Genomic DNA, 17,871 nt, shown 5'->3' on the forward strand with positions numbered 1-17,871 from the left:
TATAGAGAATTAATGCCGGGTTTGGAGTGAAGTAATTAAACCATAAAATAATTAGAAGCTCTCATCTTCAACGTGTCACTATTGTGGATGAATCATCACATTCAATATTCAACGGAGGGTCTAACGTGGAGGGACTTCAACTGCAGTCACCTTGATTTCTTGTTGATTTTAAGTGTCCTACTTTGAAATACGATGTACTGCTAAGGGGAGGAAGCTTTGTTGGATTAGGTTTGAAATTGACTGCTTCCATCTCGCCTTCTTCCCACCTTACACTATCAACTTCTATTGCATTTGCTTTGCTGTTGGCATTAAATTAAGTGCTCATATTGTAGGTGTGAACTGCGAAATCAAACCTAACACCAATTTTGTGTTATGATTCTTGAAGCAAAACGGAGAAGGTACTGTTGTAATATTTAGTCACAGTAATCGAACGTCTCACCTAGATCTCTCTGTTTCTGCGATCAATAACATAGCTGCGCATAGAATCATTTTTGAGTCAAATTTTCCCCTAATCTTCTTCGAATTGCAGAGAAAGATAAGAGGGGAAAGTTGACGATTAGAGTATAAATTCTTATTTTGTTGTATAAAGCTCGTCAATTCTCCAAAAAATAATATAGCTGTGCATTAATTTCGCGTCAGTCCTAATGTGGTGTGGTATGGCATCCATCCTTCCCTGCCCTCCCTAATTCTTTGAATTGAATTGTTCATTTGTAGTAGTAAAAGTTTATTCCAATCTAAGCAAAAAAAGAGGTCCATTTGCTCAACAAAAGTGAACTTTACGCTTCCACGCTACTGTCCCTTTCAATACATCTTTCCTGTTTCAAGACACCTCCTTCCCCTTCCATGTCACAATCTCTCCGATATTCCCTTTCGTTTCTTAAAAACTTTCATGTGACATTTGATTAGTCCGGTATGTTTGTACTCCAATCTTTGATCACTTGGGGATAATTACACACTCCATCTAATGTTCGATTTGACTCCTTTTGCACTTGTAATTGAATTTCATTTCTCGATGACTTGCCTTAGTTGTCTACACATCATCAATGTTTTTTTTTTAAAAAAATTTTATTTATCATACTACAGTTTGTTTGGCCGAGCGAATTCGGGTCTCTGTGAACAATTGCACACAAATGCCCATGTAACAAGTTAGTCAGATGAGTGACTTGAAAACTTCACCAATCTCTGATCATGCCAAGTCTTTTGTTTGGATAAGATTTTATTTGGATGATTTATTTGAGATATTTACTGTAGCACTTTTTGTGATGTGATGTATGTGAGATAAAAAGGTGATTGGGAAAATAAAAAGGTGATTGGGATTTGTGAGAATAAATTAAGCAAACCAAATTCTCTCTATCCAAACAAACTTATGCATCCCGATTTATGATTTTTGGGATAATTATTAGCACTAAGAAGAAAGCTCAGTGTTATTATAACGAGTAAGAATAAGTAATGTTTGGTCCACGTTGAATTGGACTCGTTAGATCACCTCAATCTCTCACCCCATTTAACAAAAAATTTATCCACTTAAACAGCTAGTTCAATGTCTTGTTTGGATTGCAAATTTTCTCTAAAATTTTTTACCTTTTTTATTTCATGAACATATTTCTTAATTATCTTTTTTTTAACCTCACACATATTATATCGTTGCTACTGTACATTTTACTATAAAAATTTTAGAAAATAGCAATCTACAAAGACTTTAAGTATTCAAGTTCATAGGTTTTTACGTATTTTTCAATAGCACGATTCTGTAAAAATCAATCACAAATCTAAGAAATTAAAAATTATCATCAGCGGTGAAATTTGGGTTAACTTGATTAAGTCAACAACTTATGTTTATTGAATTTGAGTTAGAAGTACAATTTCATGAAATTATAAAATATCAACTCGCACATGCTTTCACATAATTGAGTTAATTAATTCTGCACAAACCAGCCCAAGTCTTCAATGGCCTATAAGCTTGGTCAAATAATCAAATGCAACTAATTTGACTACAAAATCAATTACTTGGAGGCTTTTTTTTAAAGCAGTAATAATCATCAAAGTCATACGAATGAGAAAGAATTCTCCTTTATCAAGATAAACAAAAAAAAATAAAATTCTCAATTGTCTGCTAATTTGGTCAGACCAAAAGCATATTGCCAATCCTTAATCTGAAGGGTTAATTACATTTACCTCCCCTGAGGTTTGACCATATTACCAATCAATCCCTATAATTTGTCCAAATAACGGTCTCACCCTTTGAATGATCAAACATTTAACAAAAACCCCCTTAATGCCGAAAATGCCCTTATTGAGGCCATGTTGCATTAAAAAAAGAACATATTTTTATTTTATTAACCCTGAAGCAATCCAAAAAAATAGAAAAAAATTTTTGCTTATTATTTTATAAAAACCATATATTTGCTTCCATAAATAGTTTTGAAGCAATAATTATTTTAAATCTTAAAAATGAATATTAAAAATTAGATAAATTGAAAGAAAAATAACAAACGAAGAAATTATTTTAATTCCTGGAGTATGGTTCAAATTGAGGAAAACATGTCTTGTGCTCTCCGCAACATGCCTTGAACCATAAATTCGAACCATACTTGAGGATTTAAAATAATTGCTTCTTTTTTATTTTTCTTTCAATTTATCTAATTTTTAATATTCATTTTTAAGATTTAAAATAATTATTGATTCAAAACTATTTATGGAAGCAAAGATATGATTTTTATAAAATAATAAGCAAAAACTTTTTTCTATTTTTTTGGATTACTTGAAGGTTAATAAACAAAAGCATGTTCTTTTTTTAATGCAATATGGCCTCAAAAAGGGCATTTTCGGCATTAAGGGGGTTTTTGTTAAATGTTTGATCATTCAAAGGGTGAGACCGTTATTTGGACAAATTACAGGGATTGATTGGTAATATGGTCAAAGCTCAGGGGAGGTAAATGTAATTAACCCTAATCTGAAATATCAACACATAAAATACAAGGGCTAATTTGGTCAGACCAAAATTATCACAAATTACGCGCGTTTTCTTCTCAAACGTAAACGTGGCGACAAACCGGGAATTTAAAAATTCCCAAATACACAGGCTCTGCGAAAAAAACCCCCCAAGTTTCAATTTATTCCTTTCTGATTTCTCCCACTTAGAAAAAAAAATATTACTACTAGACTAATCCTCAGAATACCAAGGAGCAGTAAAAGTCATCCTACGTGAGCACTATTTTTCAGCGTTCTCCAAAAGCTGGTAGTGGCCAACCTAAACAGATCAAACTCCTCTCTTTCTTCTCTCTCTCTCTCGCTTTCGATCTCTCTCTTAAAACTCCGCAAAGATTCCTTTCTCCTTCCCTCAACTTTCACATTTTCTCATCCAGTTTTCGATTTTCTTTCAACCCTTTTCGTCTTTTTCCTTTCCGTTTTTCTTTTTTACCAGAAACAAAAACCAAAGAGAAAATCAAATATTTGGAGTGGTGGGTGGTTCGAGAAGTTGTTTAACATAGCAAGTACTAATTAGTAACTGCTGCAACTTTCATTGCTGATAATCACCAACTGGAGAAAAGGTATAATAATTACGTCAAATGTGCCGTTGCAGTCTTATTCTTTTGAAAACGTAATAGCATGAAATCTACGGCAAAAAAGGCAGTTTTTAATTTCTTGCTTTTGTCCAGCTGTAATTTTGATCTGCACTTATTTTTAAGGGGCTGGGTGGGGAAGGAACGAGTGGGAAGGATGTTTGGGATGGTGAGAACCGATGTCTTGTTTCAGGACAAGGAGCAAGGACCTTAACCCCTGGGCCGTGTTTGAATCTCAACTTAGTTTGCTTGATCGATGAATTTCTATTTTTACCGTAATTTCTTTTCTGGGTGCTTATAAAATTATGGCAAAAGAAAATGGGAAGCATTTTATTTATGTATGCTCTGCTATATGTTTAATGAAGTTTTTTTTTTTTTTTCAAACAAAATTTGTGTGGGTTTTTTTTTTTTTTTTGCTAGATGTTTGTTTTTCTGGGTTCTGGATTTAATTTTCACTATCTCTAAATCCCATGTAATGCAATGATGTAGGATTTGGAAAGTTGACCAAATCTTCATACTGTAGTCTGCTTTTGCTGCTTTGCATTTCCCTCCTGTATGTCGTCGTTTTAGTTGTTGAATTAGACTTTTCCTTCTCCAGTATTGTACTATTTACAGCCTGACTACATACATTAAACACATAAAAGCATTCCACCCTATTTTAGTGGAATGGCTTGCTTTTTGTTTTTCTTTTGTCAATATCAATTTTTTCTGTTTCTTTTTTTTTTTCAAAATCACTCTAGATATAAGAATCAACTGTTTATGGACTTTTTGATAACATCTCTGATTTAGATGAACTCTCTCTGGGGTCTTCAGAATCATTTTCAAAGCTGATTAGTATTTGGATTTTTATTAGTTTATTTTATTTTAACAGGTGGGCCGATGGAAAAAATCTTAGGTAGGATATATTAGAACGAGCAAAGAGATGAAAGCCGAGTCGTCTGGGTTAATCATTGGGATTTCGATAGGGGTGGTGATTGGAGTGCTTTTGGCTATAGGTGGATTTTTCTGCTTTTTGTACCACAGGAAACGATCACAGATAGGTAATAGCAGTTCTAGAAGGGCAGCAACGATCCCAATTCGTCAAAATGGTATTGATTCTTGCACAGCATTATCAGATTCATCGGTTGGTACAGAGTCTCCAAAGACTAGTATAAATAATGGCATTTCCTTCTGGCTTGGAGGACTCAAGAAGGCTAATATCATTTCTGCATCTGGTATTCTGGAGTACTCTTACAAGTACGTGATTTTTAGATAAAAGTTCAGAGTGTTTCATCGTATGCTTGGTGACTTTTGTTTAGATATTGGGAATTTTTTTAATGCAGGCAGAAGTAACACTTACTATAATAACTGACTTTAAAGTTCATGGAGTTGTGCCAAAGAATCAAAACCACATCTAAGTTATTATCAACTCTCTTAAAATTCTAATTTGGCAGAGGGCTCCAAAGTATGTGCTAGAAGTTGTATATATTTATGTCAGTGTAGTGCTTTACACTTCAGCACGCAGCTTCTTAGTCTTGTTTTTCTTGATGTACAATCAGGGATCTCCAGAAAGCAACTGTCAATTTTACAACGTTAATTGGACAAGGGGCGTTTGGTCCTGTTTATAAAGCTCAGATGTTAACTGGTGAGACTGTTGCTGTTAAAGTACTCGCAACTGATTCTAAGCAAGGCGAGAAAGAATTCCATGCTGAGGTATTATTGATTGCAACCTAAATTGCTGGCTGAAGCCACTATAACCATTTACTTGTTTCCATATGCATACCTTATGTGTGCTCCCATGCAGTTGAGACCTGTCATGAGCAAGTCATCAGGCAGCTTTGAATTGTGAAAATTTTAAACTATTTAGGCTGATATTGAAACCAGTTGGCTAAAATGTTAGTAACAAAAGTAATTAAAACGTGATTGGTTGCTTTTAAGAAAGTAATTAGTTCTTGAACCTGTTACTTGAATGGGAAATAATTTGCTGAAAGATTTTTAAAAAAATTATAAGTTGATTGATAAAAAGATTTAGTAAGGCATAACTGATACGAATATGTCTAAGGTGAAAATTAATAAATTGATTGAACGTTACTATAAGCAAGGAAGTGAAAAAGGAAGGCAATTAATTATTACCTTAAAAAAGCAAAAAGACATAAATATTGAAGAAGTCCCCACGGCTGAAAGATAAATAGTCCACTTTGCAAAATGTAGATATATCCAACTCAGCAACCTACCATATATTAATGAGTTGAAATTGCATGCGATTTTTCTCTTAAGCATTCTTTCTCCTTTTCCTACATGTATCTGTTCCTGGAGCAAAATAGGTTTGTTTTTTCTTGTACATATAATCATTAAGTTGGGTATCACCATTGGGATCTGGTAAATAGACCGAGCTTCTGAAGTTGTAATATTTATTGCGACTTTGTGTGATGAAAAAGGCATCTTGCATCCCAGAGCAAATTTCTAGTTCTTCCTGACGTATATGGAGTTGATCAACTCCTTTGCTCTGTTTTCCATGTATCTAAACGTTAATTCTACTACATCTTCATTGTCAGGTTATGTTACTTGGAAGGTTACATCACAGGAATCTTGTAAATTTGGTTGGCTACTGTGCAGAAAAGGGCCAGCGTATGCTTATCTATGTATACATGAGTAGAGGCTGTTTGGCTTCTCATTTGTATAGTAAGTTTCTAATTCTAGATTTGCCTAAAATATCTCATTAGATTAGTGGAAATACGTATAACAGAATAAAGCAGGAATATGAGCCTCTGATTCCAAAGAGCCAAAAGTTTTCCTACACTAGACATTCTTCACCCACGTAAATGGATGGCCTTATGATTAAGTGAGCGATATATAGATGCATCATTTCTACATAAGTGGGGAAACTATGTGTCTATGTAGTTTATCATCCTTAATCACAAGCCGTCTTGAGCTATTCCATTATCCAGCAGTTAAAAGCACTTTATGCTCAATGAAACACTGAAATTACAAATTAAGTGCACAATTTTGGATTGTAACATAGAACACGGCTCAAAGTTCTGCCCATGAAGGAGGAAGGTTTATGATCTTTAGGTAGGGAATGCATTTGTCAAAAGACTGACATGACATCTTTTCTTGCTAAATGCAGCCTGTTTAGTTAGAATTTCAATATTAGAGCTCTAAACCTAGAGAAATTGGCAATCTTGTGGTTATGAAACTTATTTCATAGATTAGAGCAGGCAAGTGAAATTTTATTAAGTAAAAAAGCCACCAAATCCCTCTCGGTTGTATTTCCGGACAAGCGGCATATAACTTTTAGCTTGTTATCAAGTCCTTAAAGTTAAACGAGCTATCTTTTGCAAATTAGAGAAACCAATTTCCAGTTAATCTTATTATATTAGTCATCAAAGGATTGCATGAATGCTTACTATTTTGTTGTGCAGGTGAAGAGCTTGAACCTTTGAGCTGGGAGTTGAGGGTTCAAATTGCGCTGGATGTTGCAAGGGGCTTGGAGTATCTACATGATGGGGTAAGCTGCTATTTTGTTGCATTTGATTCTTTGCCATAGTTATACTTAGCAAAATCCTTTTTGTGCTGATGCATTTGTGGAGGTTATGGCTTTCCTTTCTGGGTTATTGACATATTATTTGCAGGCAGTTCCTCCTGTGATACACCGTGACATTAAATCTTCCAATATTCTGTTGGATGAGTCCATGAGGGCAAGGGTACGTGATTCTAATTTTCTTGATTCTATGGTTAGCTATCTGCAGCATTTATGTAGCTTCACTTTTTGTATCGTCATTTTCTTGCATTGTTCAGCAGGAGTTGGAACATTCTTGTTCTTGCATGTTGCTTTTGGGGCTTATATTAATTACGGATGTGCTGTTTTAACAGGTGGCTGATTTTGGGCTGTCAAGGGAAGAAATGGTCAGCAAGCATGTGTCAAATATTCGGGGAACTTTTGGATATCTTGACCCTGAATATATATCAACAAGGGCCTTTACTAAGAAAAGCGATGTTTATAGTTATGGCGTGCTGCTATTTGAACTTGTTGCAGGAAGAAATCCGCTTCAAGGACTAATGGAATATGTTGAACTAGTAAGTTGTTTCTGCCTTTCTTTTAGCATGTGAAGCACAATCTAATCAAAGCAAAAGGGAGCAAATATATGAAGTGCTAATTGTAGACATAAGTAGCTTCTAGAGGAACTGGATGAATTGCTTATGACCAAATTGTCTTGTTCCTGAAGATATTAATCGTCCATTGTGATTGATGCAATAGTGCAGAATACTGGACACTATGGCTTTGCCATATTAACGATGCTCTATTATCCTGTATACAAACACAATTCTCATTATCCATACATCTGCTGTACCATGCTCGGTAGATGTAACTTCAATTTATCTCCCTTCCTGCATGAACTTCCTTTTTCTGAAAAAGTGAACCTATTGGTAATAGGCGGCTATGAATACTGAAGGGAATGTTGGTTGGGAAGAAATTGTTGATTCTCGTCTTGATGGGAAATATGATTTGCAAGAGCTGAATGACGTGGCAACTCTGGGATTCAAATGTGTAAATCGCGCTCCTAAAAAACGGCCCTCCATGAGGGACATTGTACAGGTACTGTCACGGGTTATCAAGTTGAGAAATCAGAGGAAGCATCACAAGAAATCTTTGTCTGCTACAGCAGATGAGGTTACAATCAACATTGATCAATCAACCCATCGAAGTCCTATGTCTGGACATCGGCGCATGGAATCTGTGGAGAGCACCGCTGACTCCTGTGAAGTGTAGCCGACACCTTTTTATGGTGGTTTATTTTTTCCGTTTGTTTTGACCTGTAAAGTATGTGTTTGATAGATAGGAATGGACGAGTCCTCTCGACTTGTGATTTCACTGTAACATAACAGCCCCATCTTTCGCTTCTTCCTTCCCCCAAATTTTTGTACATCTGTGTAAAAGAAAAAGATTGAACAAAAAGAAAAAAAAGGAAAAAGTTAGGCATGCATTTAACTTTCTTAGACAGTTGTGATGGAAATGGAGAGCACTTGGAGCAATTTTCCCATTGGGAGGGAATTTGGTCTCCTTTCATGTTTCTTTAATTGCTGTATTGGTTTTAGTCTTCTCTTCCCACTGTTTTCTGTCTCTTTTGGATAATTGCTGTGTTCGAGAAGGGAGTAAACCTCGTTTGAGTGTGCATAGTTATCCACCAAACAAGCAAACGAGAAAAATTTCTCTTGTACTAGTAGTCTAGGCCTACTTCTTTTGTTATAGTAGTACATATTAAGAAGGGCAAGTTATATTTAATGCAATTTTTTTTTTGTTTAATACTTACCTCATGTACCCTTCTATTAATATTTAGTTTTAGAATTGTATTGATAACTCCTATTAAAATAATTGAATTAGTAGAGTAACATATTTGTTGATAAAGATACACATTAAGTCCCGTTTAGGGTTGCGGTGCTTTTTGGTAAAAAAGCATTTTTAAGTGTTAAAAGTACTTTTAAAGTGTTTGGTGAATATCATCTTATAAAATTAGGTGTAGAGTTTTTGGTGTTAAAAGTACTCTTAGCAGAAACTCAAATTTGGTGCTTTTAAAGTAGATTTTGTGATTTCAAAAAAAATTAAATGTAATCATTTTATCCTATATTATGAACCAAATAAAGAGATAACCACTTTTAAAAAATTTTAAATTATACATTATCCAATGCAATAAATACTTATTGAATTATATTTTCAAACAATATATTTAATTTAAAAATACTTAAGTAGTTAATAAGTACTTTTATTAAAAAATCTACTAAAAAAGTATTTTTAAATAAACGATTACAACCTCAAACGGGCCTTAAATATGGTTATAATAGTAAATTGATAAATTACCTTCGTAAAAAGGAAAAAGGCTCGTCATTTGGGATAGATACGAAAAAAAAAAGTGCTCATCTTCATGAGTGTAGGAAGTCTAAGTTCTAAAGATTTTTTTTCTTTGGGAGGGGGTGGTGAAGAACAAGGAATGGTGAATGGCAACAAATTGGGGACTTAACAAAATGTTTTTTCTGAAAATTTGGAGAGAAATGAATAAAAAATGTTTGAAAAATGTTTGATAATGAGGCAAAAATTTGGGTTATGAATTTGAAATGTCGAAATCAATTCCCAAATTCTCAATAATTAAAAAATCAACTTATCAAATTTCACTTTAGTTATCCTCTTCTCCCTATGGTAAAAGTGAAATCAAATTTTCAAAAAAAGAGAAATAAAACCAAAAGAAAGAGAGACAGAGAGAGAGAGAGAGACAAGTCGAAAGTTTTAAAAATAGTTTTAAGAGATTAATTCTGGGGTCGGGTTGAAAAGGTCAGGCCATACGGGTCGGATTGATTAATCCACAAAATTCAGCTAGATTGGAGTAGCACTCTATCTTGTTCCTTCTACTTCTTTGTTCCCCTGTTAGTCTGCAGCTGCGAAGAGCCATGGCAGCTCTACAGAGCTCCTTCACTTCTCTTTCTCTCTCCTCCAACAGTTTTCTCGGCCAACGCTTCTCCGTCCCTCTCTGCCCACCTCAAGTACGCCGCCCCATTCATTTCCCTAATCTTTGTTTCATGTTCATAAATGAAAGAACTGCTAATTCAGCTCCATCGAATACTTCTTTGAAGTTCTTGGAGAATGTGGATTTATTTCTTGTACTTTCTTGAGTGGTAGTGGTTAATATTCATTGGGGGCTTTTATTTTTCTTTCTTTCCTTCTTTGAGGAATTGTATTGCTTCATAAGGCTTTAGGCTTTTCTGTTTCAGACATATCTTTCTTCGTCATTATTTGAGGAATACTTTGTTGCTCTTAATTGGGATCAAGAATGTTTGGACCATTTGAAACATTTTGTGGCTAAAAGAAAAGTTCAATATATTATTTCCTGTAAATTAGTCACTATGTTTTTATATCTTAGAAGAGGGGAGGAAATTCTTCTATTCATTGGGCTGAAGCAGAGTAATATTTTGTTGTATCTAGAAAGGGGAGGAGATATGTGCATTATGGGAGTAGCAGCTTGCTGCTTCATGTGCATAAGTTTATTTTCCCAATTTTCTGGTTACATGTGTTGAAAAGTTTTCCTATATGGAGAAATTTATGATATGTCTTCTGTTTTAAGTGAAACTCTTTTTGGCTATTGATCTCTAATCTGTGTTTTCAAAATCAAGACGGAAATGGTTGCCTTGATTTCGTCTTCCAACTTTTGTGTAAAGTCTTTCTGGAAAAGTCGTCTTATCATCATCACAAGAAATTAAAAAAAAAAAACTGCATTTCATTAGTTTCTATAGGACTTGTCTTAAGGGGACGTATAGTCTTCCGAGATCCCAATGCCTGTGGATTTATTTGAACTTGCAGTAGCGCAATTAGAAATGATTAGTAACTTTATAGTTTTACAGGGTATCGTTTAATGCTTAGAATACCAGATCTCAGAACCCTGAATGTATGGAGTACTCATTAAAGAAATACTAAGTCGTCGACTGATTTCCAAAACTTGTGTTAAGTAGTACTGGTTCTTGTAGTTTCTACAATAGTAGTTGTCTTCAGTTGCTGTTCTCTAATAAAGTTGTTGTTTACTTCACTTTGAATGCTGGATTTTTTTTTTTTTTTTTTAATTTTTAATTAATTAATTAATTTTTTTTTTGGTAAGTAGGAGGTCTTGAACCTAGGGCCTTCTACTTACAATCTGCCCTTACCCCCCAACCTAACCCTTCCCCCCTTGAATGCTGGAATTTAAAATCGCTCATCCCTGCATTAGTGCCTCTTTCTTTTATGTGATGCAGGTTGTGCCCACAGAGAATCCCCGTTCTATCTCAGCAAAGGTTAGCTATTTATCAATTTATCATGCTCATTTTCAGAATTTATGTTCTTTCTATCTTTGCTAATCAACATAGACAAAGCTTGATGTGCACATGGCAAAGTACAAACTGAAAAAACAAGAACACAATGCTGCAGACTCTGTTCAAAATGTCTAGAATGCATTTCTCATTAATCAAAAAACTTTCATCTTGACTATCCTGATATCGAGAGCTTCATTGTGAGCTCAGAAAGCTTAATAGTAAACTAAATAGTAGGAATGGCATGTGAAATCACCATTATTCTTAGGAAATGTTTTGTGAGGATGAATGCAGGATATTTGCTTTGTTAAACTGACTGCATTGGACCAACGTTTGAAGTATTACAACATTTAAACTGCTGCTCAGTGTTCTACCTGTTTCCTCTTTCTGATGACGGGAGGGTCTTCTATTTGAACATCTGAGGCTTCTGAAATTGCTTCAGTTAACTGATGGTGATTGAGCAGGATCTATTGTATGGCACATACTAAAATGCGTGTCCATTAGGACTGACAAGAAATAGAGACTTATTGTATTTTAGGCAATTCAGCAAAGAAGAGGGTTATTGTATCGTTTATTCATGGTTCTTTTGGCCTTTTTTTTTATGCGCAGCTCAAGCGATGGGAGCGCAAAGATTGCAAGCCAAACAGCCTTCCGGTGCTACATAAGATGCATGTTAAGGTCGGAGATACAGTAAAAGTCATATCTGGACGGGACAAAGGTAAAACTGGAGAAATCACTGAGATATTTAAGCATAACAGTACCATTAAAGTGAGAGAAATCAACTTGAAGACCAAGCATGTGAAGAGTAGGGGGGAGGATGAACCAGGTCAAATTATAAAGGTAATCAATACTTGTAATATTTGTCCATACACCCATCTATTCTGCTTGTTGGGTTTCTTTCCACTGTAAAGATGTTCATGTCATACTACTAGGGAGGTAGTTAATATTTTCTGTAATTCAGATTCGTTTCATTAATGATAAACTTTTCCGCACTTCCCAGTTAACATTTCTTTGATAATTTTACGTCTGGGGCTGGATGGTTTCAGATAGAAGCACCCATTCACAGTTCAAACGTGATGCTATATTCCAAGGAACAAAATGTAGCGAGCCGTGTAGGTCATAAAACCTTAGACAACGGAAAGCACGTCCGGTACCTCATCAAGACTGGAGAAATAATTGACAGCGCAGAGAACTGGAAGAGAGTGATCAAGGAGAAGAAAGAGGAGAAAACAGAAGCAGTTGCTGCCTCTTAGTAGGGTGATCACACATTCAATCCTCGAATTTAACCATTATGGGGCATTAGGATGTTATTCAATCCCCATCTCATCTCATGTATTTTATCTTTTTGCTTGTCAATGTATATCTTCTTGTCCCTAAATATGGGCTTCTTGCTATTCTATCAATTTTAAGGGAGTTGCGTAAGAAAAAAAAAAAAAAATATATATATATATATATATGAAAAAATGATTGGGCCGAATAACGGCCCAATGGATTGCTTAGATGGGGGGCTTGGCCCCGAACTTGAAATTAGGCTGAGGCAGGGTTTTGGTGGTTGACATAACTGTGGATATAGATTGGGCCACAACGTGGCCCAACTACTCCTCACAAATATTGTAGCCCACGTGGGAATATATGTATATCCATGTGATCGGTACATTTTAGTTTCACCCTTGAAAATGAGTGGGAATTTTGTACAACGTTTGATGAGAAAAAAGCAATATAGGCAACCGGCAGAGCTATTATATTTATCCTTTTTTATGTTATGGCTGTACAAAAATAGATTAATGAAGTGCGGCATAATAGTTTCACTAGCTTGTTAGTAATTATCCGAGGCAATAAACATGATTTACAGGTTAAAATACCAGCTAGCGAATGCTGATCAGGAGGACATGAGTTCAGTTTATGGTGATGAACGAGGGGGTGATTATGAAAGATCCTATTGGCTAATCACACCTCAGACATTTGCCAACTGCATAATTATTTAAATCACACGCGAGAGCTTATATTTAATTCATCAAGTGTCCCCGTTCCCTGAACCTGCGCTTATGCATGCGTGACGATTCATACCCCACTTTCCTGGGAAAAAAATAAAAAAAAAAAGAAGATGATGCATTTTTCCAGAAAGAAGTGGGTGGCATTAATTTGTTGCAAATACAAGCGCAGAACGAGAAACAGGGTCATTGATGAAGGAGGAAGCTGTCTTGTCTCGGTCTTTCTCTATGCTCCATTACTTCCATGCTTCCTTCAGAACTGGTGTTTGATTAATTACACAAGATTAGTCACATACGGTTGCGGAAAGAAGAATCACCAGCTTAATTCATCATAATTTACTTAATCTTGTGGAGGGATTTGATCCAGTTCTAGTAGTACAAGTACTAAAAGTTTGGCGGTCGAATTCATATAGGTTTGCTTACCTATATTAATGGAAGATATAGCAGCAAGAGACGAGGGGAGGAGCCAAGAAGAAAGCCCCGTCACATACTGTGTGACCGGAGCATCGGGTTACATTGGGTCATGGCTGGTGAAATCCCTCCTTCAAAGAGGCTACCGGGTTCACGCCACTGTCCGCAGCCCTGGTCCGTATAAATTTTTTTTTCCTTTTTTGCTCACTGTTCTTTTACAACTAGTAAAATGTTTCATTAAGTTCCAAAGTTGGTTACCATTTAAAGATGTTCAAACACTACTAATTGGTTAGCTATTATCTATGTTTCAAGTACCAAATTAGTATTACCGATTAATCAACATTATGGCGAAATGATTTCCGGGTGAAAGCCTGTTTATAGTACTAGCAGGATATTGCAGCTTGAGTTGGACTTGGGGCTTCATTCACCGACTTGGCTAATTCTTTTGTCAGATTCGAACATATGATGTTCACCTTAGAACAGTGATTGCTATTTAAGGCCTCTGGCCTTTGCTCCAGAACTAGTACTAATATGCTTAGTGTAGGCCAATTGTGGATGTAAATTCTTTCTTTTGGCGTGTAAAAATGCTTTATCTGTTGCACTTTCTGTGTAAAATAGTCATGCTTGAGAATGCAAGAGCTTGGTCTGCAAAAAAGTTACCGTAAGGTATTCATCATTACTCTTAGAATGATATCTGAATTAAGTAGCATTTTACTTTGGGATTCTGAATTCCTAGAAATAGATCAAGTTTGCCCGTGATTAATCAAATTGAACAGTGGCGACTCTCTTTCTGTCATTCAAACTGGTAATGGAGCAATAAAATATACCAAGAAAATACACCAGATAATTGCACTTGGTGATGAAGACAAGCCTCCTGTTTTTGTGCTGAAAACAGTCTTTAGATATTGGGGTTATCCAGGACTCAGGAGAAGTACCTCACCATCTGGTTAGGGTCTTAGTAGTATCACATGATGCAACCAAGGGCTTTCTTTGCTGGATTTCATAGCACTTCTGCAGCTGACGCTGCAGTACTTACACTTTTGTCTGGAAAAAGAATGGATTGAATGATGGAAGGAAAATTTTTGTTATCTATTATGATTGACGTAATTTTATGCTGTCATAACGTGGTCTACTTATGGAAGATTTATATGAAAGATATATAAAATTCACCATGATCATTCTGCTCCAAATTATGCCAGCACTAAGTCTTATGCTGCAATTAAAAGTTTCCCTGAACTTCTCAGAGAAATCACTGAATCTTTTAAAAGAGTGGGATGGAGGAGAGCGGTTGAGAATCTTCAAAGCAGATCTACAGGAAGATGGGAGCTTTGATGCTGCTGTGAGAGGTTGCAGTGGCTTATTCCATGTTGCTGCTTCGATGCAATTTGAGGTTCCAGTGGAAGAGAATGTTGGTAATGTTCTGTGCATTATTCTGATGACATAGGGTAGTTTTACTTTTGGAGTGGTTTCAGAAAATCAGTGTGGTTGTCAGTAGGAATTTCACGGACCCAAGTCCATCGGAATGCTAAACTTCAACAACCTTTTGGTCTTAAGACAGTTATGTCCAGACAAATGTCATTGAACCTGCAATTAAAGGAACCTTGAATGTGCTCAAAGCTTGCTCAAGAACGAATTCTGTGAGAAGGGTTGTTTTTACATCATCAATAAGTACTATGACTGCCAAAGACAGCTCAGAGAACTGGAGAGATCTTGTTGATGAATCCTGCAAGGTTCCTATTAATCGTGTCTGGAAACACAAACCAACCGGATGGGTAATGTTCTCCCTTCAACTATTCTTTTGAGAATATTGTTGATGAGAGCCCACAGTTGTTTTATTACAATGATGCTTGCCAGGTCTATGCATTGACAAAGATTCTGACAGAGGAAGCAGCCTTCCAATTTGCACATGAAAATGGAATTGACTTAAGGTCTGTGATAACTGCGACTGTTGCTGGTCCGTTCCTCACTTCAACAGTTCCAACAAGCATCCGAGTTCTCTTGTCACCAATTACAGGTTACTATGCTTGAACCATTATCTACATTTAATCTTTTGCATTGAAAAGCTTAAGTTCAGTTCTAAGGCAGTAAGGCAAATAGTTGCATAGTATTGGTTAACGAATCAGATAAAGATTGATCTTTTAAGGGAATCTCAAGGAAATAACTAGTCTACAGTAAAATCTTTGTTCGGTATCTGAATGATGGAGTAAATTCATATTCATTTGGCGTTCTGATACTTTCGAAGTGCAAATATGATTCTACATGTCCATTGAAGTAACACAGGTACATCTTTGTCGACATTTGTTCATCGAAGATAATTTGGTTTTCATACATCTTAACTTTTGGATGGCTTACTTGTGTTTGAACATCATAAGGCAGCTGATTCTAACTGCAGTTGCTGACTCCTGAAGGTGACCCTCAACTATTACCAATTCTAGTTGGTGTAAACTCTAGAATGGGTTCGATTGCTTTAGTTCACATTGAAGATATATGCAATGCCCATATTTTCGTCATGGAGGATGCTAGAGCAGAAGGTCGATATATGTGCTGCTCACGTAGTTGTGGAATGGCTGAACTTGTTGATTACCTCATGGAGGAGTATCCTTGCTCTAATTTGCAGAGGTTTTTCTCCACAGTCAGTAATAAATGGCTTCCAATTGATTTGGAACAGAGTAACTGATAGCTGTTTATTTTTCAGGCTTGTAAAGGCTAAGAATGAGTCCATTCCAGCAGAAATTTCTTCGAAGAAGTTGACAGATTTGGGGTTCAGCTTCAAGTATGATGTGCAGGATATAATACAGCAAGCTGTTGAGAAATGTATTGCCTGTGGATTTAGACTCTAAAATGACTGAAAGAAGCGGAGAATTTTGATGTCTGACAAGAACTTTACAAGGCAATTCTGGGATTGTTAAAAAAAATGAAGGGAAGATCGTAGTACAGGACCAACACTGTAAATTGTCGAATCTGTAGTCTTTACCATCTACTCCCCAAACGAGGAAAGTGTGTGGACGTGATAATTTATGTGATAGATTATTGCATCTGGCAGTAAAAACCAGTGCTGATTTTATTAGCTTCTTCTGTACGTTCTTTCTGATTTGGTATGGCCTCTTTAAGAGTTCAGATTGAATATCACCATGTAAGCAGATGACAACTTTTTATTAGTCTACCGACTTCAAATTCGATTGCATATCTCAGCCAGGCTAGGCTAGAGTAGAAAAATTGGAATTTCTCAACAATCAGATGGAAAACGACGTTGGTACAGTAATACTACTCTAAAAATGGTTACAGATATAATAAGCTTTCTCTCTCTCTCTCTTTTATTACTCACTGAACTGCTCAAGAGAACTTGGCAACCATCTATCTACCCACCCCAAAAAATAAAAATAAAAATAAAAAATAAAGAAGGTATCAAAAGATTAAAATAATTAAGAGTACGCTGAATCAATGTAGTAGCATAGGTAACCTGTTATTTGTCTTTGAGTAACTTGGTATTGAAGCAGAAAGCTGAGTAATGAGCTCTACTTAGAAGTATGTCATCCAAGTTTTGTTCAGAAAAGATAGGAAGGAGAAGTCAATTATAACAAACGGAAGAATTCTGAATTGTTGCTTTCGATTAAGAAAATAAGTATCGAAGAGTGACTATTAGAAGACACATGATGTAATTGTACTCTCCAGTCAAGCTTTTCCTACTCCCCCTTGAACTATTGCTTGGAGCAGGAAGCTCCATTAAATGACAATGCAGAATCGTCATCAGTAATAAATGGACATATTGCTTCTGTACTGTAGGAGAAATCAACTCATGTATACTAAGTAAACAAACATGTGTTGTTGCGCCATCATCGCTAACTTTTAAGGCACTTAATCAGGCAAGAATTCAGGCGAGCAGGTGTGAGGAAAATCAATTAAGTTCTGGGTTATGCAGCTTCTGCTGACTCAATAACTATAATAAAGTTCTATAAAATCAAGAGTACAAGTAACTAACTGAATTCGACTTGCAGTTTTAAAGTTTGTTCTTGTGGTACTACTAGTCTACTCTGCCTGGAATCCAAATACAGGAGGAGATTTTCAAGCAAACGTTAGGAAGAGATAAATTTGAACAACCG

General features: G+C 35.8%; 3 protein-coding genes across 3 annotated transcripts; all 3 read left to right on the forward strand.

Annotated features, from left to right (window-relative positions):
• Window positions 1–3,280: 3,280 nt before the first annotated feature.
• On the forward strand, window positions 3,281–8,584 carry LOC113770920 (calcium/calmodulin-regulated receptor-like kinase 1). Its single transcript, XM_027315545.1, has 8 exons — window positions 3,281–3,551; window positions 4,435–4,799; window positions 5,102–5,255; window positions 6,098–6,224; window positions 6,965–7,050; window positions 7,175–7,246; window positions 7,416–7,619; window positions 7,978–8,584. The coding sequence occupies exons 2-8, from the start codon at window positions 4,486–4,488 to the stop codon at window positions 8,311–8,313; spliced, it is 1,293 nt and encodes a 430-aa protein (XP_027171346.1). The 5' UTR covers window positions 3,281–3,551; window positions 4,435–4,485; the 3' UTR covers window positions 8,314–8,584.
• Window positions 8,585–9,889: 1,305 nt separating this feature from the next.
• LOC113772172 (50S ribosomal protein L24, chloroplastic) lies at window positions 9,890–13,036 on the forward strand. Its single transcript, XM_027316744.1, has 4 exons — window positions 9,890–10,076; window positions 11,316–11,354; window positions 11,979–12,209; window positions 12,416–13,036. The coding sequence occupies exons 1-4, from the start codon at window positions 9,984–9,986 to the stop codon at window positions 12,620–12,622; spliced, it is 570 nt and encodes a 189-aa protein (XP_027172545.1). The 5' UTR covers window positions 9,890–9,983; the 3' UTR covers window positions 12,623–13,036.
• Window positions 13,037–13,496: 460 nt separating this feature from the next.
• Window positions 13,497–16,838, forward strand: LOC113772086 (putative anthocyanidin reductase). Its single transcript, XM_027316628.1, has 6 exons — window positions 13,497–13,945; window positions 15,016–15,183; window positions 15,326–15,543; window positions 15,626–15,785; window positions 16,180–16,390; window positions 16,467–16,838. The coding sequence occupies exons 1-6, from the start codon at window positions 13,792–13,794 to the stop codon at window positions 16,609–16,611; spliced, it is 1,056 nt and encodes a 351-aa protein (XP_027172429.1). The 5' UTR covers window positions 13,497–13,791; the 3' UTR covers window positions 16,612–16,838.
• The last annotated feature ends 1,033 nt before the right edge of the window (window positions 16,839–17,871 follow it).

This window comes from Coffea eugenioides, chromosome 5 (assembly GCF_003713205.1).
Source record: "Coffea eugenioides isolate CCC68of chromosome 5, Ceug_1.0, whole genome shotgun sequence".
Taxonomy (NCBI): domain Eukaryota; kingdom Viridiplantae; phylum Streptophyta; class Magnoliopsida; order Gentianales; family Rubiaceae; genus Coffea; species Coffea eugenioides.